The sequence below is a fragment of the Biomphalaria glabrata genome, chromosome 9 (assembly GCF_947242115.1).
Source record: "Biomphalaria glabrata chromosome 9, xgBioGlab47.1, whole genome shotgun sequence".
In the NCBI taxonomy this organism is placed as follows: Eukaryota; Metazoa; Mollusca; class Gastropoda; family Planorbidae; genus Biomphalaria; species Biomphalaria glabrata.
Genome location: NC_074719.1, coordinates 33,553,438 through 33,578,634, shown reverse-complemented (window position 1 = coordinate 33,578,634; position 25,197 = coordinate 33,553,438). Strand labels below are relative to the sequence as shown.

The following is a 25,197-nucleotide window of genomic DNA, read 5'->3' as shown; positions in this document are numbered from 1 at the left end:
AACTTCTCGGTACAGTTTATGTCCACAAAAAAGACCTGTAATTATTCTATAATTAAAACATTAATAAAGGCAACCTTATTGGTGTAAAAAAGAAAACAATATTCAAACTATCTAGACAATTCTTGTTTCTTTTTAATAAATATTTCTGTTTGTGAAGTACGTAATAATTACGTTCCACATTTTGTATTCAGACACAAATTAAACACAAGTTTGGCCATGAGAACCTAATGTGTGCATTCAAGTTCCTAAGAATAAAACAGTGAAGTCCTTATTAGGGCCTGCTAGTGCTGTCCGATCACTCGAAAATACTAAATCTATTGTGTATCGAAGCCGCAGAAGACTCCAGTGAAGTTGAAAAATTATTCTGTGCCGATGAGGCTCGTGAGATGTGTTGGTAATATCTAAGACTCCAAAGTTGACAAAAATTGGAAACCACTGCTATTAAAAATATTTGACTTGATGTGTTTTTTGTGTAATGTAGCATGACGATTAAATCTGCACAGAAACAAAAAAAAATCTAGTATTTAAGTAATGCTTCCCAAGTTGTAAAGTGCAAAGTATTCAACATGAAAGTTTGTTATTTAGTCGCGTGTCTACTCTGAACACTAAAGTGTATTTACGTAAGCAGTTTGTTTATTGCCCGTACACTCACAGCTCCTGGAAAAGATGTTTGACAAGGGTTTACGTTTCTTTCTAAAGACTCTGTTGGTAATAATGTATAATGCGATACACTCCGAAAGTCTCTTGTTCAACTTTAAGAAACTATCAGGCAATGAAAGTGTTGTGATCAACTGCTGCTTAGTGGACCAATTGGAGGATGTACTGGTAGCCAACTGTTCCAACTTGAACTGGACTTTTGTGAACCTTCAATGTGTGCCAGTGTCTACACAAGTGTTGTTACTGGACAGAAATAATCTGACTACCTTGACCAATGGCTCTTTTCAAACACTGACCTCTCTAAGGCAACTTAGTATTCAATCTTCGAACATTCATCGGATTGAGGTAAAGTTTAGTTCTAGTTTCTTTCTAAGGTAAAGTAGCGGTCGAGTTTATTTCTGAGGTAAAGAAAATAGGCTTTATTTATTTCATGGCTATGGTATTGGTCTAGTTTACTTCTGAGGTAAAGAGTGGTCTAGTTTATTCCTGATGTAACTTATAAATATATATATATATATATATATATATATATATATATATATATATAATTCTCGTCTTCCCTCAAGAGTTTCAACAAGAAGTAAAGGAAAGATCACTCTCTTATTTCTGCGGATAGTCCACGACTGTCGTTTAAATTTATCAAGCCCTGACCGATTCTATCCCACTTTGTCCAACTGGAGGTTTGGATTAGGAACTAATCTAAGTAATCTACTATGTGTATATATATATATATATATATATATATATATATATATATATATATATATATATATATATATATATATATATATATATATATATATATATATAAATATATATATATATATATATATATATATATATGGCTCCTTTTGTCTCGAAAGGCAATGGATGCGCCCAAATGAGTCACTGGTTTTGGCTTAATCTTGAGACGGGGCAGAATCTGGTGTGGCTAATCAAGCCAATTTTAGAACGGCAGACTTTGCCACAATTCGTACATGTGTATGCCTCTGATTTAGGGCTAGCAGACAGGGCAGCTTTCTTTTTATCCCTCTTGATTAAAGCCGCTTCAATTCTTTTGTTCTCAGCAAGGGTTGTCCCAGCACGCACAGTCTGTCTCCATGCACTCCGGTCTTTGGCTATGTTTTCCCACATACTTTCGCTGATGCCTGAGGCTCTCATGTCTCGCTTGCAGACATCTCTATATGTTAGTCTTGGGCGGCCCTTGGGTCTGACTCCTTCCACAAGCTCAGCATATAAGATATCTTTCGGGATTCTGCCATCTGGCATGCGGGTGACATGTCCGAGCCAGCGTAATCTTCTTTGTGTCAGGAGAGCATACATGCTGTTCATATTGGCCAATCCTAAAACTTCCTGATTGGAGACATGGTCCCTCCAAGAGATGCCCATTATGCGTCTCAGGCAGCGCAAGTGGAAACTATTCAATCTGTGCTCTTGGTACATGTATGTTGACCAGCTCTCACTGCCATAAAGGAGAGTGCTCACAACACAGGCGTTGTAGACTAGGATTTTGGTCGCTGTGGTCAATTTACCATTTTCCCAGACGCGCTTGGAGAGTTTTGCCAATGCTGTGGTAGCTTTTCCTATCCTTTTTGTCAGCTCGATGTCTAAGTCTAGGTTACTGACAATTGTTGAACCCAAGTAGGTAAATTCCTGCACCACTGAAAGGGTATGGTTCCCAATTTGTATTATAGGTATTTCTGCGACGTCTTGTGCCAGGATTTCGGTCTTGGAGAGACTTATAGTAAGGCTAAACTCTTGACAAGAATTTGCTAAGGCGTTCACTAGCTTCTGTAGACCTCCTTGTGAGTGAGATACGAGTGCCGCGTCATCGGAAACAGCAGCTCCCTTATCAAGATACGACGCCTTTTTGTTTTGGCTTTAAGACGTGCCAGGTTAAAGAGCCTTCCATCGGATCTGCTATGGATGTATATTCCGTCTTCCAGGGATTTAAAAGCACTGGATAGTACGACTGAGAAGAAGATGCCAAATAGTGTAGGGGCCAGTACACATCCTTGTTTGACACCGCTCTTAATGGAGAATGGCCTGGAGGAAGAACTTTCAAACTGAACGGTGCCCTGCATATTTTCGTGAAAAGCTGACACTAGTTTTCTTAACTTATTTGGGCAGCCGATTCTCTCTAGTACAGCAAACAGACCGCTTCTGCTAACAAGGTCAAAGGCCTTGGTCAAATCAATAAAAGCTACGAAGAGGGGCTGCTTTTGTTCTCTGCTCTTCTCCTGTAGCTGCCGAAGAGAGAAAATCATATCTGTTGTAGATCTACCTGCCCTAAAGCCACACTGCGACTCTGGATAAACACGATCTGCCAGGATCTGTAATCGCTTTAGTAATACTCTAGCAAAAGCCTTTCCGACTATGCTAAGCAGTGAGATGCCTCTGTAATTGTTACAATCAGAGCGGTCGCCTTTATTTTTATAAATTGTAACAATGTTGGAGTCTTTCAATTCCTGGGGGACCATTCCTTGTTCCCAGCACAAGCTTAGCAGTTCATGGAGTGGTTTGATTAGGGCATGTTTTCCAGCCTGAATTACTTCAGCAGGAATGCCATCTCCTACGGGTGTTTTCCCATGTTCAAGCATGTCAATGGCAATGCTCAGCTCCTTTACTGAGGGCGTTTCGTCTAATTCCGTCAAAACTGGAAGTGATGGGAAGTTGGAAACAGCATTTGGTGAGATGGCGTTTTCAATCTGGTAGAGTTCTGCATAGTGTTCAACCCATCGTTCCATTTGCAGCGCACGATCGCTGATGATTGAGCCATCTTTTGACTTGAGCGGAGCACACTTGCTGGTGTGAGGTCCAAAGGCTTTTCTCATGCCCTCATATAGTCCTCTTATGTTACCACAGTCGGCACAAGATTGAATATCTTCGCATAGCTCCTGCCAGTATTTGTTAGCACATTGTCTCGCTACTCTTTGGGCATTGTTACGTGCAGCTCTGAGCCTTTTTAAGTTGCTTGGGGTGGGATCCTTCTTGTAGATTAGCATGGCTGCTCTCTTGTTCGTAGTGGCAGTTTCCATTTCTGGTAGACTAGCTTCAAACCAGTCTTCGCTTTTCTTGGTTTTGTTTCCAAAGACCAGTGATGATGTTTGGTAGATTGTATCACGCATAAACTTCCAGCTTTTTTCTACCTCAGTCACAGAGAAGTTTTTAAAAGCTTCCTCTAATTTGTTCTCAAATTCGGTGCAAAGATCAGGATTTTTTGTGCTAGTAGTATTCAGGCGTGATTTTCTTTTTCCCTGTGATGTGTGGATCTTAGTTGGCAGCAGTCTTGTCCGGCAGGACACTAAAGTATGATCAGTATCACAATCCGCGCTTTGGTAGCTACGTGTCAGCAGTATATTTCCAATGTCCTTTTTTCTTGTCAGTATCATATCCAGCTGGTGCCAGTGCCCAGACCTAGGGTGCCTCCATGAGACACAGTGCTGTGGTTTTGTTCTGAAGTATGTGTTGGTAATGCAGAGCTTATGGTATGTGCAGAATTCAAGCAGTCTTTGTCCGTTCTCATTCATCTTTCCGATTCCAAAAAGCCCAAGACAGTCTGGCCATGTAGTGTGATCTGATCCTACTCTGGCATTGAAGTCACCTAGAAGGATCATATGTTCTTTTTGAGGAATGTTTGCAATGGCTTCTTTGAGGTCTTCATAGAACTTGTCTTTGTCCTCCTGAAGCGAGCTTAGTGTGGGGGCATAGGCACTAATTAGAGTGACTTTTCCAAATGCTGTCATCATACTTATGCTTAGTAGCCGTTCCGAGCCACCAACTGGAGGGACTATCATGGGAAGAAGACTGTTCTTGACAGCAAAGCCCACACCATGTATTCGAGTCTCATCCTGTGCTTTCCCTTTCCAAAAGAAAGTGTAGTCAGTCTCGCGGAGCATGCCGTTTTCGGCCAGTCGGGTTTCTTGCAGGGCTGCAATGTCGATATGTAGCCTTTTTAGCTCGTTGTTTATAACTGCCGTCTTCCTTGCATCGTCGATCTGCCTTAGATCATCAGTGAGACCAGGACACATTGTCCTGACATTTCAAGTGGCCAGTCGCATGACAGGGATTTTCTTTTTCAGTTTAATTTTTCTTCTTTTGTTGCTTGGTGCAAGTTTCCAGCCTACTTGTCGTTTTAAACTAAGCTCTAAGCACCCATTAGAGCAGGCAGGCTGTGGCGGATCAGCACCTAACTGACTGGGGGCTGCCCAGGTTGAGGCGGGCGGTAGCTGATCAGTGAGGCGCGAAGACCTCTCCCACCGTCAGAGACAACCCGTGGCGTCCATACATTACGCCAATCAAGTTGGACTTATAACCCGTAACTGTTGTCTCCCGTGTTGTTTTAGCCGCTTTGCAGCAGCACCAGAGTTTCCTCTCCGGGGCGCATTCCTGGGCCTTGGATAAAGGGGTCATGGGTGGCCCATGCGTCATGATCCCTCTCTCGACCTTGCTGATGTGATCCAAAGGAACGCATCGCATTACATTTGGCACCAACTCAGTTGCAGAAGCTGCCGGAGGGAATTTCGCAGCTGATACTCCCAACGCCTAAGGGGCTTCACTCCTGATTTCTCCTCGAGGTTGTCTCCTGAAGCCTCAGTACCGCAAGGCAGCGGGGGTTTGAAGTCAGAGTACCCCTCTCCTAGATGAACTGCCTTACTAGGCTGACGAGCTCCATCTGCCCGAAGCTCCCGGTTTTGTGGCGCCAGGTATCCGCCTTCACCCCTTCACCTGTTAGTAAGAGCAGTTTCGCCGGGCTTAATATCTAAGCCACACGAGCAGGCCAGGTGCTGGACTTAGTTGTCAGAGGCTATTTGAGACGCATGCCATTAGGAGTATTTTATAGACAATGGGAGCTTAACCCCATTGACACCCCTGGCCATGACAACCTTTGAAACCATATATATGTAAATAGCAGGGCCGGAATTAACATTTTACTAACAAACTTTTTACAAATCTAAATAGCAAAGCCGGACTTTAGCATTGTGAGGCCCTATTCGATACGGATTTCGCGGGGCCAAGTTTGGGTAGGGAAGCGGATAATAAGTGAAATTAAAGAGTTTGTATTAGAAAATAAATTCGTCTATGCATTTCATTTATTCTTTACTATGTACAGAATTACTTTACGAGCCTTGCGTATAGCAAAGTCATACAGTATATCATGATAATTATGTTTCCTACATAGAATTACTAAATGTTTCAATCTATCTTTGAGAATTTTTGACTTCCTGGTAAATCGACATGAGGGCTCGGGAAATCTGTTTTAAGTTAAAAATGGTTTAATTTAATAATTTATACACCTTTAACCAGCGCGGGTCCTATGATGTGCGGATCCTTTGAAAGTGGGGGCCCACTGTAGTCGCATAAATTGCAGTGGCCTAAGACCAGCTATGCAAAATAGCGGCGTATGTTACGCCGCCGGTCAACTAGTATTTGTATAAGTTTATGAACATCTCACAATAAATTAATTCATTTAACAAAGGAATGTTAACGCTTCCTTTCTTTTTGTAGCTAGAGACTCTTACAATAAGTAAAAAAAAAAAGAAAAAATTGTGTTTTCAAACAGCTTATAATGACTGCGTGGTTAGGGCTAATCTGAAGTCTGTGGGCTTAAGTCGTTGTGAAGACAAACAGAATTTATTCTTGATCTGAGGTTATGATTTCTCTCTAGTTCGTTCTGCCCTTTGTTAGTGTCCTCTGAAAGTTTGAAGTCTTTAGCGTTTCTAGCATTATTTTAGTACTACTACTTTTAGTCTACAATAAGTAACATTAAATATTTGATATACAATTAAGAAGGCAAAGAATCGTTGACATTGTAATTAGGACTAATTGTGTGTGTGTGTATGTGCTGGCGGAAGGGGTTTTGATAGTATTAAGAATATTTTTTTTATATTTTAATTTTAAATGAGTTGATTTTTACCTTATATAGTTTTTAGCATCCCATTTGGTTTTGCTGGGTTGAGAAATTGTTAGTCCTTGACAGATTAATTTGCGCGGCATCGCCTAACATTGTTTTATATTTTTCGGTTATTTCCTCAGGATTGAACATTATAATATCCCAGTCCTAAACTCCCGAGCGCTGGGGACATGATAGTAGTCAGGCTTCGAACCCGGGATCATCAAGACGACAGTCTACAGAGCATACATCACTACGTGACCAATTATTATACAATAAGAGGGAGAGATATGTGATACAAGAATTAACGTGGTGGCTAGGCGGCTTCATAAACAGGGCCATTGTGACTCATCGTAACAGATACTGGAAAAAATCAATAAGCGTAGCGGTGTTAAATACTAGTACAATATAATAAAGTAATTGCATTCTATATCAATAATTCTCTTCTTCCCTCAACAGTTTGGACGAGCAAAAAGTAAAGGAAAAGTCATTCACTTATTTCTGCGGATAGTAATCCCACGAAAAAACAAGGTGGGGTGGGGGGGGGGGAGAACAAGTGGGTATTCACACGTCGCTTCTTTCACCAGATTACACAATTACGGCTAATGCATAATGCCGTTTTTATTTAGCGCGCGTAAGATTGGCGTTTTCCATATTGAATGACACTCCAAAATGACAATTTTTGTCTATGTATTTCCGTATATTTTAAGGACTTTTTCGTATATTTTATAATTTCGGGAGATTTCCAGGAGCTCCTGGTAAATCGACAGGAGGGCGCGGGAAATCTGTTTTAAGTTATAATATGGTTTAATTCAATAATTTATACACCTAGAAATAGCGTGGGTCCTATGAAAGTGCGGGGCCCAATGCGGTCACATAGGTTGCAGTGGCCTAAGGCCGGCCCTGAATAATAATGGCGTATGCTACACCGCCGGCCGACTAGTAAACATTAACATTACTGGCCTTCAACTACGCTTGATAAAGATTATAAGTTTTAAATGTGCGCTATTGTCCGCACCATTTCTAAAACTAAAATATTTTTTTATATTATATTATATATATTGTTCTAAATCGCGTCGATGCACTAGGAACATATTCAAAGTGGGTAAACAATAATTACTTCCTTTTAACGCTTATTATTAATTTATTAGTAGTTAAAAGTTTGGCAATCCATAACTGAGTACCGGCACCTATTTTTGTTTTCACAAAAAAAGTACTGGATATAAGATAACATCATTATGCGTTGAATCGTTCTAACAGAAGGACCCCAATCCTTTCTACCATGGGCGTAGTCAGGATTTTTTTTCGGGGTGGGGGAGCTCTTGGGGGGGGATTTTTTTCTCCCGCCTCCAGCAAAAATAAGTGTGTGTACGTCTGTGTGTGTGTGTGTGTGTGTACACACTCATAATTAATCTTTATTACATTCTGACCCTTCATTCTTTCGGAAGACGCTTATTGTATCCTACAATGGGCTCTTCCTGAAGTAAATGAAAGACCTGTAGACTCCCCGCCTTTGAGGCAAGGGGGTTGGCGCTCCCCCATAGCGGGACGAAGCCAAGCACTATTTTTGGTATTGAAAGCCAACAAAATGCATATTCTGGGGTATCTACAGTGCATTATCCTGCTATTAACTAGTTTTATTTCAAAAACAGTATGTGCTATTCTTACTGACTTAGATCATCCCACGTCGTTCGGCCCACTGGGCGGCAAGCTGCTCCCAGAAAAATATGTCATTTGCAATGTCTGAAGCCTCTTCCTATCTTTTCTAATGACTTCCATGAAAGTGTGGCGCCAAGTGGTCACTGTTTGCGCTTTCCATGTCATCGCAACTCTTATTATGCGTAATTTCATTTTGTCAGAGAACATGTCCCGCAAACCTCATGCGTCGCTCTGTCACAATCTTACTAAGGGGTCGACTCCCAGTTCGGCATAGTATTTCCTTGTTTGAGACCCGATCTCTATAACTGACTCCTAAAATCCGTCTCAGCCATCTTTGTTGAGCTACATTTAGTGTTTTTCAATTTCGGAAGATAACTTTTCACTGCACTTTATTAATTAATGGAGCCAAGCCACTGGTAGAAATGTGTAGCCTCTCTTGGCTATGCTCTAGGAATTAGGTGACTGTACTTTGCTTTAGATTTTATATCGAAAAGGGAAGTTTTATCGTCAAAATCATCTGTTGGGGGTTTTAAACTAAAAAATCTCTTTTTTTTAACAAATTAAAAACCCCATTGGCTTGGCTACGCTCACAGAATTCAGTTTTTTATATTGAAGTGGTGGTTTTTAGCTGCAAACCCCGCTAGAGGGGGATTTTAAAGACTAAACCCCTCTTGGCTAAGCTCATAGAATATAGTGACTGATGTATAGATAGCCATATATTGAAGAGGGGGTTTTATCGTAAATTTTGAAGGGGGTTTTAAAATCAAAATCTTCCTTACCTTTGCTATTGGAATTTGGGTATTGTCGTTAGCATTATTTTTGTTTTTGTTTTGTTTTATAGAAGTGGGGGTTTAACTGCAAACACCCCTGGTAGGGGGTTTTAAACTCAAAACCCTCTTGGCTGCGCTGGGGCAAGTGATGGTTTAGTATTAAAATCTCACCTAAAGTAAACAAAATCGGAGCAAAAAAGCAGTCAGTAAATTCGGGGGGAGGGATTTCATTTCGGGGGGGGGGGGTTAGAACCCCAAACATCCCCTGGCTACGCCCATACTTTCTACCTCTCATGTTGTAACTACTTTTTAGCTCAAGTATCATTATATTGTGGGATTCATACCTTCCTTAAACATTCTTATTTAGGACAGAAGGAATACTTCATGAACTAATTTCTCATTTAACATGGCACTAGAAATAGTTTATTTACCTTGTATACCTTTATACTTTTGCAACCATTTTTTTTTAAAGCCAGCATTTAGAAAGATGTTTTTAATGAATACATCAAATATCATTATATTTTCCAGATCGATACCTTTCTAGGTCTCAGTCAACTACAAAACTTGAGCCTTGAAAATAATCAACTCAGAGATGGAGTCACTTCTTTTAACCCGCAAGCATTTAGACATCTTACAAATCTGAAACAACTACTCATTGGAAAGAATCAGAACCTCTCTAAAAACTTAAAAGATGCTTTCGTTTATTTACAGAACCTGTCTACCCTTTCAATGGATGGTTTTGAAAAATTACAAATAGGAAGAGAATTCTCATATTTGACCCAACTGAACAACCTTACTTTGTATTGCTCAAAAGTAACGAACGTAACAAACGAAAGTTTTATAGGCTTGTGGAACTCTAGCTTAAAAACATTAAGTTTAATTGATTTTGATAACTTGCAATTTGATCCAGACGATATGGATCAAGATACGTCGCTTTTCAGTGATGACGCATTCCAGAATTTAAACTCATTAGAAGTCCTCAGAATTATTAACTGCAGAATTGGAAATGAAAACATGGCCAGAAAATTTAAACATTTTATTAACTCTTCATTGCACACATTATACCTTGACACTACACATTATATGAAAGATTATTATAATCCTAACTCAACGTATGAAGATGGGGTTATATTAAATAATACTGTTAAATATTTAAGGCAGTTAACTCTTTCTCATTTCTCCTGGATAGACAGCAATATTTTCGCCATAGCACCTGGAGTTATATCCAGTCCACAATGGAGACAAAACATCAAATCTATTGATTTCTCCAAAAACAAATTGGGCTGGCTGGGATGGAGGTTTCCTTTGTTAGAAGCGGCACGTCTGGAGAAATTGGAAGAAGTTATTATTACATTTCCAAACCCGGCAAATGAAATGTCATATCCTTATCTAGAAGTTGATAGTGGCAAGGAAAATGAACAGCCCTCATTATCTGTACCAACATATCTGGATTTCTACAACATACGATCTTTCACTGGGTCAAGGACAACAAAAACAATGAGTAAATTAAAGAGTCTAGAAACCAATGTCAAATCTAACAATCTAACCTCATCGTCAAAAGATGATGGAATTTTACAAGCTCTGCCTTGGAGAAATGATTCGCTGAATATTGTACCCTTAAAAAACGAGGTGGCTTCTGGTTTTGAACCTATTGCAATATTTCCAGTTACATCCTATGCCGCGCTTGGTTCTATTAGTGAACGAAGTCTCTTTCGAATTTTAGATAAACCTTTTTATCTGACGAAATCTGCCATTTGGACTTACAGAGTGCCTGCATCGCTACGCACAATTAAAGTTATGTACACTCTCCAGGGAGATAACCAATACAGCAACCAAAGTATACAATTCATCCAGGCAGCTAACCTTACACATGTCTATTTTGTTGGTAACAGTATACTTCGAGGTACGGGTAGAATTAAAGGACTGACAAACATTCAGCTTTTTGATGCTTCCAAAAACGCACTGATAGTTTCCCCATATTTTTTCGACGAGTTTCCCACCTTGAGATACCTAATATTGAGATCCATGATGAACGAAGACTTCTTTCAACGTACAAGTATCGACAGAATCATTCAGAACATGCCAGAACTGAGATATTTAGATCTTACAGACAATAAACTCAATTTTCTTCCTCCAAATTTATTTTCCAGAAACTCTCACATTACTCATGTGATATTGGCTAAAAATAGATTTTCCTCTTTTCCAATCACGATGGATCTGGTTCCTAATTTAAAAACTCTTGATTTGTCTGGAAACGCTCTCAGCGATCTAACAGAAGAGGAGATGACAGCTCTGACGAAACACTCGGAAAATGTTCCAGATTTTTATTTGGCTCTGGCTGAGAATAATATTGTCTGTGTGTGTTCTCAGATTAAATTTATGAGTAAGTACTTTTACTTTAAATCTATGGTATCTAATGAGCTTTTATTGACTAATGCGTTTCGTTTCTTTGGTTTAAAACTATTCCTTTAATATCTTTTGCATTTTTCAGTTCTCTTTTTAAATTGACCTGACATTATTATGAGTTAAGAGGTCATTTTTTCTCCTGATTTCTCTTATCAGTCGTAGTGAGACATTGGTCCAAAATAATGCTAAGCTTATAAAGATTTATCTCACACATTGCATGGGCCTTGTCATAAAATATAGTTATAATCTGTAATCTATATAAGCACAAATATTCAAGTTGAATTAGAATTCTAACTATAGAATCAGTATAGATCTACTTTTAGAATATACATCTAGGTTATAAATATAGTAGAAATAGAATCTAAGATAATCAGAATTTACTCTAGACTGTAACTCTAGGCAGTCTAGATCTAGCGTCTTGATTTTAGACTAGATATAAACCTATATATATATATAAACCTATATATACGCTGCCTTCGTGGACCTCACCAAGACTTTCAACACGATCAATGATTTGTGGAGGATGTTGGCCAGGCTCGGATGTCCAACTACGCTCCTATCCATTCTTAAGCAGTTTCATGTGGGATAAAAAATCCATATTAGGCACAATGGTGCTCCTACTCTATTCGCTATTTTCTTTGGAGTAATGCTGGGTCAAATGAGGCAGCGATTGCACGAAGGCATCGACATCAGGTTTCGTGTTCAATCTTCGACGTCTAGGAGTTGATAACGTCTGGCCATGGCCAGTAGTGCTTTTGGACGCCTCCAGGAGTGAGTTAACGGAATAGATCGCTCGGCCTGCCTACAAAAAAGTGCCTAACACGCAGTGGTTCTCTCTACCCTTCTACATGGATCGGAGACATGGGTATTATACAGAAAACAACTAAGACTACTTGAACGCTTTCACCAAAGATGCTTGCGCTCCATCATGGACATACGGTGGCAAGACAGCACAACAAACAGCAATATCCTTGCAAACGCCGGTATGAACAGTATAGACTAGTATAGAGGGATTTCTTATGGTTCGACAGTTACGCTGGGCAGGTATCCCGTAGGGGGGGGGGGGCAACGTCTTTTTTTTTTTTTGTGAGCTAAAAAGTAGTCGACGTAACAGAGTGACCCACGGAAACTTTTTACTTGCCATAGCAGACATAGAAAATAGCACCTGGTGGCATGCGGTCTCAGAACGAGACAGATAGTTGGAGGTCATTCACAAAGGCTGCGGGATGCACATTTAAGAGCTAAAGGAAATTCGCTGCCGAGGACAGATGCAGACGGCGAAAAGAAAATCTTAAGTCGATCAACGTGGACAATGGTCATGCTTGCCCTGGATGTGGATGAATATATGGGTCACAGCTTGGGCTGCGTATCCACGGTAAATATTGCATTCCTCATTAATCTTCGGACTCGATGAAAAGCCTTATTATTATTATAGTGGTATATTAGATCTTGGCGATAAAAATGATATCTATAAGTAGAAGTATATTCAATATTGTATAGATAGTAGATCTACTGAGTCTGATCTAGACTAGCTATATATTTTTTCTAGATCTAGATTTGGACTCTATATAGAATAATCTAGATAGTAGATGTAGGCCTATCCTAATTAATAAGCTTTAGTCAGGTAGAGCTAGATCTAGACTAGTGACAATCTAGTCGCAAGATAGAATATAGATTTCTAAACTAGATTCGATCTGAAATGTAGATCTAGATATAGAGTCTACTTAACGACAATGTCAGTAATTCCGAAGATTAATGATGAGTGCAGTGTTTACTATTTTTTTGAATGTTTGACGAATCACCTCGAATCTGATACTTGGTGTGTAAACGTAAAACAGTACCTACCTAATTAAATCGTATATAGAGAGCAAATACCTACATTTATTGTAGTATATATAGGTCTGTGGTTTTATATTAGGCCTATATCCAACTTCCGTAACTTCTTCTATAGAGAAATGACTTTTGTAATTTCTTTTACTGAAAATTTGGGCTATTCGCGACTGACACATATATAATTTTTATGTGCGGCAACAAAGCAAATTGATATCTTCACCTTAAAACATAGAATAATTTCATTAAATAAGCCTGTCGTATTGAAATACATGCATAATACGTGAGCATATTCTAATAATTAATTTTCATATGAATTGAGGTGTTAAAATTTTGATTTCATTTTATTTTGCATAAGGTCAGGAGGGGAACTTATAAAAATAATATAAGTTGTAAGTCCTTTTTAGCGGCCCCCGAAAGGGGAAAAGACGCTATTAGTTTTGTGCGAAATGTCTGTCCGTCTGTCCTTCCGTCCCGTTTAGATCTCGTAAACTAAAAAAGATATTGAAAATCCGACATCACAATATTTTAGACCATTCAAAGTTCTGATACAAAGGCTACTTTTTTTTTCTGAAAGCGAAAAAATCTAATTTTTAAAATCTGTTATGCAAGCAGTGTTTTAAAGAGAAAAAGCTAATTAGTATGTATTATAAGTTAGACCTAAATTAAAATGAATTGTAATCTTGTAAACACCATTTTCGTGAACATTTTTTTTATTGTGGAATGTTTATTTTTTTTTAAGTATTCGAATAAGAGATTGATCCTTTTCAAAACAATTACATCTATTATAAGATTTCAGTTAGGCCAGGAGAGGCGCGGTAGCTGAGCGGTAAAGCACTTGGCTTCCGAACCAGGGGCCCCGGGTTCGAATCCTGGTGAAGACTGCGATCCATTCAACTTCGGAATCCTTAGGTGCCTCTGAGTCCACCCAGCTCCAATGGGTCCCTGATATAAGTTGGGGAAAAGTAAAGGCGGTTGGTTGTTGTGCTGGCAACATGACACCCTCGTTAACCGTAGGCCACAAAAACAGATGAACTTTACATCATCGGCCCTATAGACCACAAGGTCTGTAAGGGGAACTAGTTAGGCCAGGTTCACATCTAACTTTGCATTCATTTGCACCTATTCTTTGATCTGCTTTACCGTTGGGGCACTACACAAGATCTGTCAACCTTCTTTCTCCATTTTTATCTCTCATTTGTCTTTGATATAATTTCATTTGGATGTTCTTTCTGAAAATATTGAAGCCTGCCTGGGTGGACCACTTCGTGGGCCGATTTTGAGTTTGTGTTTCCACACAAACTGTCTTTGTAATCTTGTTTATTTATATTTTTTTTTCGTTTTAATCGTTGAAGTTTCTTCTCGGATCATGAATAAATTAAAATCCAGTAATAGTGCACTATATTAACACTTAAACTCTTAAAGCCTATTTGAAGTGTGGCATAATGGAGAGTAAACAATTTATGAGTGATTGTAAAGACAAGAGTGATTCCCCTTTAAAAGTTGCAGAGTTTGTTTAATTGCCACTTGCTAATGGGTCACAAACATGAACAATAGACCTGTGTGGTGAACTGTATATATTTTTTTTCTGTTAGTTATTGGTCGTGTGTCTTGGGGTACTCGGGAAAATCAAAATTACAAAATACAATAATGATACAAAATATACTTAGCCCAGAGCAGGGCACACCCATAATGTCACAAGAAGTATGCAACTTTTAAAGTTAATTTTGTTTCTGTTTGGAAACCGCACTCTCGGACATAATGATAGCCTCACCTACTAACAAGAAATTGCAAAAAATAAATAGCTGACTTATTATTGCATCTGTTTAGTAAATGTAAGTTATAACATTACAGACACTATGACAGATAAATTCACTGATCGATTTATTGAAATTGGGTCTTGCTCTTTCTAAAAATCATTTGTTTAATTAAAAAAACAATATTCTTAACCCAGTTACTGAATATAATTTGAACAAAGAATAGCTTAAATGTAATTGTTGTTAGTATCATTATAAATAACTAGATTTTTCTCTTTTATCTATACAGTTTGGCTTAACATTAGCGATTTTCTGGATAACAAGGGAAATTATTCGTGTACATCTCAGGAAGGACAACTTATTTCAACTGAAGTATTGTTACAAGATGTTTCAGGATTTTACATACAATGTTTTGGCTAGTATGTAATACTCTTAACACCACTATTATGTTGTTGTGATGTGCTAAAATATATTATAACAGTTGCTACTTCTAAATGGTATTTTTACAAACATTCTGCTACTCTCTTGTCTCAAGAAACGTATATAGGTCACAGATTCAAACAAATGTATAACTCTATTGATGATAGATTCATGTACACAGTTTCATTAGTTCTAGATATAACACAGACATATTCAAAACTTACAGCTAGCAGTCTTTCATATTTGATTAGTTAAAGAAATACAAGAATAAGATACAATCATTTATTTTAAAATTAAGTGACTTTTACATTAGAAAGAAGACTAAATTCTTTGTTTCCAAAACACGATTAATACTTTCTGTTAAGGATATTGCACAGAAACACAATTAGTATCTATCTATATATTTTTTAAAGTAAAGTTTCCCTTTGAGAGGATTGAACCCCAGCCCCAAGGTTACGCCCTTGACTTAAATCAAATAGAGATAATAAAATATATTTTTTATTTAACTGCTGTGTTTATAGCTCATTATTTAAGTTTCAGGCTCTTATTTATAAAAAAAAATCATTTCTCTTATATATTTACTGCAGCAATTATCTGTTGATTTCCATCGTTTTACTGCTCGTGATGTCCTCCACCTTCCTTGTGGCCTACCTCGTGCACAGATTTAGAACCGCCATAGAAGCTTCTTTGGTTAGAATCTTTATCAAGGCTTTTCGACCAATGAAATCTAGCGACTACAAGACACACGTTTTCATTGGCTACGCCGATGAGGATGTCGGCTTCGTGAGACATATTTTGTTAAGGTAGGAGATCTTGCTCATGTTTAGTTGATGCTGCAGAGATAAGCTGTTGTTGTTCATTGTTCTTTTTTGTTGTTGTCGTTTTTCCTCCCCCCCCCACCCTAAAAAATAGCATACGCCTTAAAATATTAATTGCAAAGTTTTCAAGTTTCTTTTCTTCTCTAATATTCCATCCTGAATCAGATGACCTTTATGGTTCGAGATGACGCATCCCTTTTATGAACCATGTGACACGAGAAAGGCATAATCCCGTGGCCAGGATGAGAAAATGGCTCTTTACCAACCTCTCTGTCTGGAGTCCCCCAGCAACTAGGTGATCATGTAATCACACCCGGCTTGTCATGTTCCACGGTCCTGAATCAGATGTCCTTAAGGTCCGAGAAGGTCCCGTTCCTTATTATGGATCTCTTGACCAAGGAAAGGCATCCATGGCCAGGATGAGAAATCGGCTCTTCACCAATCCCTATGTCCGAAGTCCCGCCTTATCCGGAGTGATCATGTATTCACACCCGTGTCACGGCCTGGTCTTGGTACAGGCCTGGACTGTCTTGAATAGGTCTGCCTCTGTGTGTTGTAGATACCTCTTCTGGTACTACTATAATGTTCTTCGTGTTCTTAATTAAATACTTTCTCACACGCACTAGATTTGCAGGTGCGTAAGAACACTAACATACTGAACTCTCCGACCTCAACATTTAGAATCATTAATAGACTCTAGGTTAGCAGACATGGATTTTATTCACATAATAAATATGAAATATAATTCACAAAGGATGTTGGCGACTTCAGCCATCACAAATCATAATCCAATGAAATATGTTCTGAATACAAATCAATTATAATAACTTCAATACTCATACACTACTCTACTGTCAAAGATATCCATAACACTCCTCTCTCTACAAGAGTCCAAGATCAACTGAGGTGTTCACCTCGTGGTCAGTCCCCGACCAGGAAAAATCTCGTGCTAACTGCACGGAATAGTTAAGTGACCATTAGTCACCAAATGTTGCAGGGGTTCTAAAACTGATATATGACAACCCGGTATGTCGCTGGTCACGACCCTCTTGAGCCAAGCACGAGTTCCCTCTCCCGTGCGAAAGTTTAGTTTGTATGTTTTGTGTGTGTGTGTGTGTTTAGTTTCGCGTGTGTGTTTAATTCAAGCCTTTCCAATGTCCCAAATTCTAAAGAATCATTTCAACGCACGCTCACTTTCATTGTTCATCCACCAACTAAAATAGATCACAGTTTAGGCACTCAGTACTACATCTAGATACTATCTGAATATAAATGGTAAAACGTGATGTATATATCGTATATACATAATTATAGAGAAAAAGAGAGTAGATAGATATGAGTTATTTCTGGGATAAAGTGTCTTCGTTGACGACCTTATTTCGCTGTACAACTTTCGGCCTCTTGTGTTATGGCTGACTTTGGTCAAAGTGTTTTGATTTGTTTGAAGACATGTCCAACGAATTTAACACGACGTTCAGTCATAATTTATCACAGAGGGCGTGTGCCCGCACAGGAAGGGACTTCTCTAGTAATATTACTTAATATATTGTTTTTTTAAGTCTGAGATATTATGATATGTTTTATCAAAGGCATTGAATAGCTTAGTTTTAAGGTTAACTTTGTCATCGCTTTTATTATGTTTGTGGTCCCCCGTTATAAGGCTTGTCCTTGTTTAGGTCTGAAGTTATCTATTTTTGTTTTGATAATAAATATTTTTAACATTAAAGGTACTTGGAGGAAGATCTCAAAGTCTCTACCTTTGTCCATCACCGTGACCTGGCTCCAGGCTACTCTGACCAACAGATGTTTGAAGCCATGAGAGACAGTTGGAGGATACTTTTAGTTATAACACAGACATTTTTAAATAACTACGATCTGTCGGATATTATTATGAAGGTTTGTCTATGTTCGTTTGAATTGGTTTGTTGGATAACCTCTAGTAGTTGCATTCTGTCGTAAAAGTGAGTCTAAAAAAAGATTCGACTTTTTTTTTAGATCTTTTTTTTTATTATTATTATTTTATTATTATTTTTTGCTTAAATCGTTTAGAGGTATAAAGTGTGTTTTAAATGTTTTAGAAGTTTCTTTAAAATTAAATATTACATAATTCAAACCTCTGGCACTTTGGCCGAAGGGTTTGAACTAAGAAGTCTCATCAGGACAACAGTCTATAGCGCCACACATCCAAGCAGCTATAAGACTATATATTTTTTTACCCAATTATTTTTGTACTAATAATTTCATCCATAAATATTCTAGTGTTTAAAATTTAGGTCTAGAAATTTTTAAAAAGTCGTAAAAAGATTCATTAAATCCATAGATTATATAATCTAGGATTAAATCATGAGACATCAGAAATGACCGAAAGCTCTACAGAACTTGACCTTGACCTTGACCTTGACCTATCCCTTAGTCTGTTGGACCGTTGGGGCACCAGGCAAGATTTGTCGACCGTCTTTCTCCATTCCTCCCTACAGAACTAATATTCATAAAAGTTTAATGATTAGAAATATAATTGCTAGTTAAAAAGTCAAAACCGTAGAGGCAATGATTCAAACTCGACGAATATTTTGGAAAATAGTCACTTTAATAGTTTTTCAATATTCATAGTAACATTTACAAAACAATAGATGTGATACTTGATTTGTCAGCTTACAAATAATGTCGGTTTAATATAGTAATTGTTCTCAATGAGCCACTTGTTGACCTAATTATAAGATTCCCACACACTTCGTTTTTCTACAGATATTTAGTCATATGACTTAAAGTAACTCTTAGCCAGTCAGAAATACACTTATTAAAAGTAAAACCTCGTTCCTTTTAGTTCAGCGTACAATGGTTCCAATTATTTCATTCTGAAAATAAGTATGTAGCCCCCATTTTTTTTTAATAATACGACACAACTTTTATATAAATTAAAAGACCTATAAAGTATGGGCGTAACAAGGGGGGGGGGTTCGTTCGAGGTTCAAATCCCCCACCCCAAAATGAAATTCCTCCTCCCCCCCAAAGAAATTTTTGTGACTGTTTTTTTGCATTATTTTTCTTTATTGTAGGTATTATTTTAATGTTAATCCATCACTTGCCACAGCCAACCGAGGGGTAGATGGCTGAGTTGTGAAATTCCTCCTCCATTTGGTTTTAAGGTTGAAATCTCCCTCTTAAATAAAACAAAAAATAAAGAAAACAAGTCACCAAATTCCATGAGTGACTGTCAAACTAGATTAAGGCAGGAGTTGCCTCACGTTGATCAAGTTGAACGAAACTTCTGATTAGGCATGCCCTTCCTCCCATTCACTGGACCAACGTGGACATACGATGGATGGGACCTTCCTCTCCTTTCACGTCATGACAGACAGGTAACACTTCCCCACTGACCCCTCCCCTCCTCTCGGGAGAGGTTCATTTAGGGGCCAACTTCAGAAATCGATTGCGCAATTTTCCTGGCTGTGGTTCGAACTGTCCATATCAACCTTCCTTGCTATGATAATGAACCCTTTGTTACTTCCCCTTCTCTCTATAAACACTTGCGCTGTTATCACATGGGAGGGATTTTTTGCTCTGAAAACGAACGGACAGTGAGCGTGTGTTTTGTAGAGCGGACGGTCGCATTTCCCGCTTCTGCTAGTTCCAAAAATTGTACGAGAAAACTATAGCAGAATCTAACGTTCATAGTCATTAGAGATCTGAGTTTAGTCACCAGTTGTTGATGTACCTGTATTGTTACCTCCCCTTCTCTCTATAAACACTTGCGCGAGGAAACAAAGAGACGCCAGCGAAGGAAATTCCCTGGTCTCTCGATTTACATGTCGGCACAATGTCCATCCCTGGGCAACATTCATCTCAGATCAAATGAAGTTGTCCTATTGATGGCGACACAATTTCTGATTATCGCCCAACCATTCCCCCCCCTCTCTCCGCGCACCAATGTCCTGTGTCTCTGATTTCTAGACTGTTTTCCTTCCTTCTTGGATTGGTGCCTATATCTTTAGCACCCTTTTTTGGTTAGAAGCCTACAACAACACAGCAGACCTCTGCCAAGACCCGTCACTGGATTTGCAACCTGTAGCCTCAGTTGATCTCTGCGTTCACGGTTGAACTGCTCATGGCTTGTATCCACTTCCCCAGCCTATCAGCAGACAGTCACAGCAACTAGCCACACCAGTCTATCCACGACACCGCCAGGCTCAAAAGATAAGCTTCGTGACTAATGATACTCCGACGACTTGGCCATAACATCTAATGATGATCTAAACCCAAACTCATGTACATACACCCTTCGTATATTTTTATTTATAAAATTCACAATCCCTCTTTTATGTAAATAAACTCCCATTTATTATAATTTAAACCTTTTTTTGTTGTTGTTGTTAGCATTTAGCTGGATCTGTGCCTGCATGTAAACCTTGTGCGAGTGGACACTCATTAAGGACAGCTTAAACCCCCAAATAGAAATTACTTGACGTAATAATACAAAATGCTTTTTTTATTATGTGTAGGCATGCAAATAAGAAGAAAATAAAGTTTTTCTTTATATCTTATCAACTTTTTATTTTAAAAAAAATTGGGGGGGGGGGGGGCTATTTTTAGCTTAAATGATGAAAAAATAGTTAAATTTCATGTAAAGATTTCTTGAAAACTACTGAATCTAGTTTAATAAAACTTCAGCTGTTGATTATTCAATACTAGTAGAAGGTTGTGAAGCAGAATTAACCATATTTATTGAATAGATAAAAAGTTACAGCTCTGAACATCATTGTGGCCCATTAGTTCATGTTTTTATAGGGCGGTAGGCATAGAACAAAATCTAATTACTCTTTTTCAACATTTTGTATTTATTCTGCTTCATTTTCATACTTGTATATATTGTACATTATTTGTACCAATTTTCAAGGCGAAATATTCATATATAAATTTTTATCACGCCATCTCTGAACAAAAAAAAATATGAAAATGGCTAATAGCAAAAAAAAAAAAAAAAATTCGATATATATATATATATATATATATATATATATATATATATATATATATATATATATATATATATATATATATATATATATATCATGGGCGTAGCCAGGATTTTTTTTCGGGGGGGGGGGGTTGGGGGGGGATTTTTTCTCCCCCCCCTCCCCCGCGGAAAAAAATTATATGTATTTATGTGTGTACATAATCATATTACATTCTGACCCTTCATTCTTTCGGAAGACGTTTATTGTGCCTTAGAATATGTTCTTCCATGAGTTAGTGGAAAAATTGTAGATTCCCCTCTATTACTATCAAAATGCATATTCTGAGGTATCTACAGTGCATTTTCCTGCTATTAAAAAGTTCTATTTCAAAAACCTAATGTGCTATTCTTACTGACTTACACCCTCCCGCGCCGTTCGGCGCATTTGCTGTTAAGCTATTTCCATAAAATTGTAGATTCCCCGCCATTACTAGCAAGGGGGTCTGGGGGAGCGCCAGCGCGGGGCGAAGCCCCGCCGCCAAGCACTATTTCTGGTATTGAAGCCAACAAAATGCATATTCTGAGGTATCTACACTGCATTTTCCTGCTATTAAAAAGTTTTATTTCAAAAACCTAATGTGCTATTCTTACTGACTTAGATCCTCCCGCGCCGTTCGGAGCATTTCACGTCAAGCTGTTTCCATAAAAATCTGTCACTGGTAATGTCTGAAGCCTCATCCCACCCGCCATGAGGACCTCCATGAATGAGTTGCGTCTGACCCTTCATTCTTTCTACTCTAAAATATGTACTTTCTGGAGTTAGTGAAAAAATTGTAAACTCCCCGTGCTTGCTAGCAAGGGGGTCTGGGGAGCGCTGGGAGCTCCCCGAGCGCGGGGCATAGCCCTGCCGCCAAGCACTATTTCCTGTATTGAAAGCTAACAAAATGCATATTCTGAGGTATCTACAGTGTATTATCCAGCTATTTAAAAAACTTAATCTGCTATTCTTATTGACTTAGACCCTCCTGCGCCGTTCGGCGTATTTGGCGGCAAGATGTTTCCACAAAAATCAGTCACTGGCAATGTCTAAAGCCTCTTCCCACCTGCTCTGAAGACCTCCATGAAAGTGTGGCGCTAAATTGTACTAGGATATCATTGCAACTCTTCTTATGCGCAATTCATTTTGTCGGAGAACATGTCCAGCAAACCTCATGCGTCGCTCTTGCACAATCTTACTAAGGGGTCCACTCCCAGTTCGGCATAGGATTTCCTTGATTTAGACCCGATCTCTATAACTGACTCCTAAAATCTGTCTTAGCCATTTTTGTTGAGCCACATTTAGTGTTTTTCAATTTCGGCAGATGACTATTCACTGCAGTTTATTAATGGAGCCCAGCCACTGGTAAAAATGTGTAACCTCTCTTGAATACGCTCTTGGAATTAAGTGACTGTAGTTTGCTTTAGATTTTATATCGAAAAGAGAAGTTTTATCGTCAAAATCATCTGTTGGGGGTTTCCCACCTCAAAATGCTCCTTAGGGGGATCTTAATCTCAAAACCATCTGGGGGGGTTTAAACTTTTAAAAAAAGCCATCTGTAGAAGTGGGGTTTAAACTCAAAACCCCGATTGGATTGGCTACGCTCAAATAATTTTAGTGTGTAATTTGCTTTTTTTTTATATTGAAGAGGGGATCTATCGTAAATTTTGGAGAGGGTTTTAAAATCAAAATCTTCCTTAACTGTGCACTTGGAATTTGGGGATTATCGTTTGCATTTTTTGTGTTATTTGTTTTATAGAAGAGGGGGATTTAACTGCAAAAAACCCTGGTAGGGGGGTTTCAAACTCAAAACCCCTGGTAGGGGGTTTTAAACTCAAAACCCCCTGTTAGGGGTTTTAAAACTCAAAACCCCCTGGTAGGGGTTTTAAACTCAAAACCCCTTTAGCTGTGCTGGGGCAGTAATGGTTTAGTATTAAAATCTCACCTAAAATTAACAAAATCAAAGCAAAAAATCAGTCACTAAAGTCCGTCTTTCCCTCCCCCCCCCCTTGGTAGGGGGTTTCAAACTCAAAACCCCATAGTAGGGATTTTAAACTCTAAACCCCATGGTTGGGGTTTTAAACTCAAAACCCCTTGGCTGCGCTGGGGCAAGTGATGGTTTAGTATTAAAATCTCACCTAAAATAAAGAAAATCAAAGCAAAAAATCAGTCACTTAAGTCCGTCTTTCCCTCCCCCCCCCCCTTGGTAGGGGGTTTCAAACTCAAAACTCCATAGTAGGGGTTTTAAACTCTAAACCCCATGGTTGGGGTTTTAAACTCAAAACCCCTTGGCTGCGCTGGGGCAAGTGATGGTTTAGTATTAAAATCTCACCTAAAATAAAGAAAATCAAAGCAAAAAATCAGTCACTTAAGTCCGTCTTTCCCTCCCCCCCCTTGGTAGGGGGTTTCAAACTCAAAACTCCATAGTAGGGGTTTTAAACTCTAAACCCCATGGTTGGGGTTTTAAACTCAAAACCCCCTTGGCTGCGCTGGGGCAAGTGATGGTTTAGTATTAAAATCTCACCTAAAATAAAGAAAATCAAAGCAAAAAATTAGTCACTTAAGTCCGTCTTTCCTTTCCCCCCCCCCCCAGGTAGGGGGTTTCAAACTCAAAACCCCATGGTAGGGGTTTTAAACTCTAAGCCCCATGGTTGGGATTTTACATTCAAAACCTCCCTTGGCTGCGCTGGGGCAAGTGATGGTTTAGTATTAAAATCTCACCTAAAATAAAGAAAATCAAAGCAAAAAATCAGTCACCAAAGTCCGTCTCCCCCCCCCCCCCTCCTGGGGGGGGGATTTCATTTCGGGGGGGGGGGTTGAACCCCAAACCCCCTCCCTGGTTACGCCCATGATATATATATATATGTATATATATATGTATGTCACAAACCGCTGTGTGTGTGTAGCAGAACACCTGGTCAGAGCCAAGGCTTTGTATCTCCAATGATGCATGTAGACGTAACCACTGAAGTTATGCGTCACTGATGATGCAAGGGGATGTAACCACTATGTTGCGGTGTAGTCCATGTGGGAGGGATTTTTTGCTCTGAAAACGAACGGACAGTGAGCGTGTGTTTTGTAGAGCGGACGGTCGCATTTCCCGCTTCTGCTATTTCCAAAAATTGTACGAGAAAACTATAGCAGAATCTAACGTTCATAGTCATTAGAGATCTGAGTTTAGTCATCAGTTGTTGATGTACCTGTATGTAAACGTTTGATTTGGAAGGTTCTATACTGGATGTAAATAAAGTTATACGCCTACGTTTTTCTAACTATATTCCGGTGTTTAGTTTTATATCTTAATTATATAGACAAACACCAAATCGCGACAGGGCTAAAGCCACCAAAGTTCCAGCGTCAACAGTCGGGCCTCTAGAATCACCCTAGACCACGACCAATTAAAGCAGGCGCCAGCACACTGCTAGCGTCTTGTGACAATGTATAATATATATAAAATTACAAAATATAAAAAAATATTTAAAATACTTCCACTTTGAATTTGGACATGTTCTATACACCAAATTGTTCAGAAATGAATGCTGTATAATATTCAGTTATAAAAAAAAATCCATTATTTTGACCCATAAGGTGGGGGTTAAGCTGTCCTTAAGCAAATCCATAGACGTAAAGACATCCAACTCACACAAACGCGCTTCACTTGTCACAATATCATTTCTTTATACTTCTATCTAATTGTCATTTCAGTATGCCAGTCATTCTGTGAGCACAGCCAATGAGAAACGTGTTGTCCTATTGGTCCAACAAACTCAGTTGTACAACATCCCAGGCTCCTTGTATGATGTCCTGGAAGACTCACGAATCATTGTCATCTCTGATCTGTCTGCTCACCTGGACTACGCACAGAGACAAGCAATTAAACAATGTCTTAGAGATATCCGATAAACATGATAATAGAATCAGACTTAAATATGCTGGATTTTTTAATAAATAATACAATTAAAAAATAATAAAAACTTTCAGGACATACTGTCCAGA

General features: G+C 38.7%; 1 protein-coding gene across 1 annotated transcript; it reads left to right on the top strand.

Moving 5' to 3' along the window:
• Positions 1 to 397: 397 nt before the first annotated feature.
• Positions 398 to 25,197, top strand: LOC106053247 (toll-like receptor 5). The gene is made up of 6 exons (XM_056042324.1): positions 398 to 1,002; positions 9,508 to 11,362; positions 15,262 to 15,391; positions 15,980 to 16,195; positions 17,938 to 18,106; positions 24,907 to 25,197. Exons 1-6 carry the CDS (start codon positions 667 to 669, stop codon positions 25,102 to 25,104), a joined length of 2,904 nt encoding a protein of 967 aa, XP_055898299.1. The 5' UTR covers positions 398 to 666; the 3' UTR covers positions 25,105 to 25,197.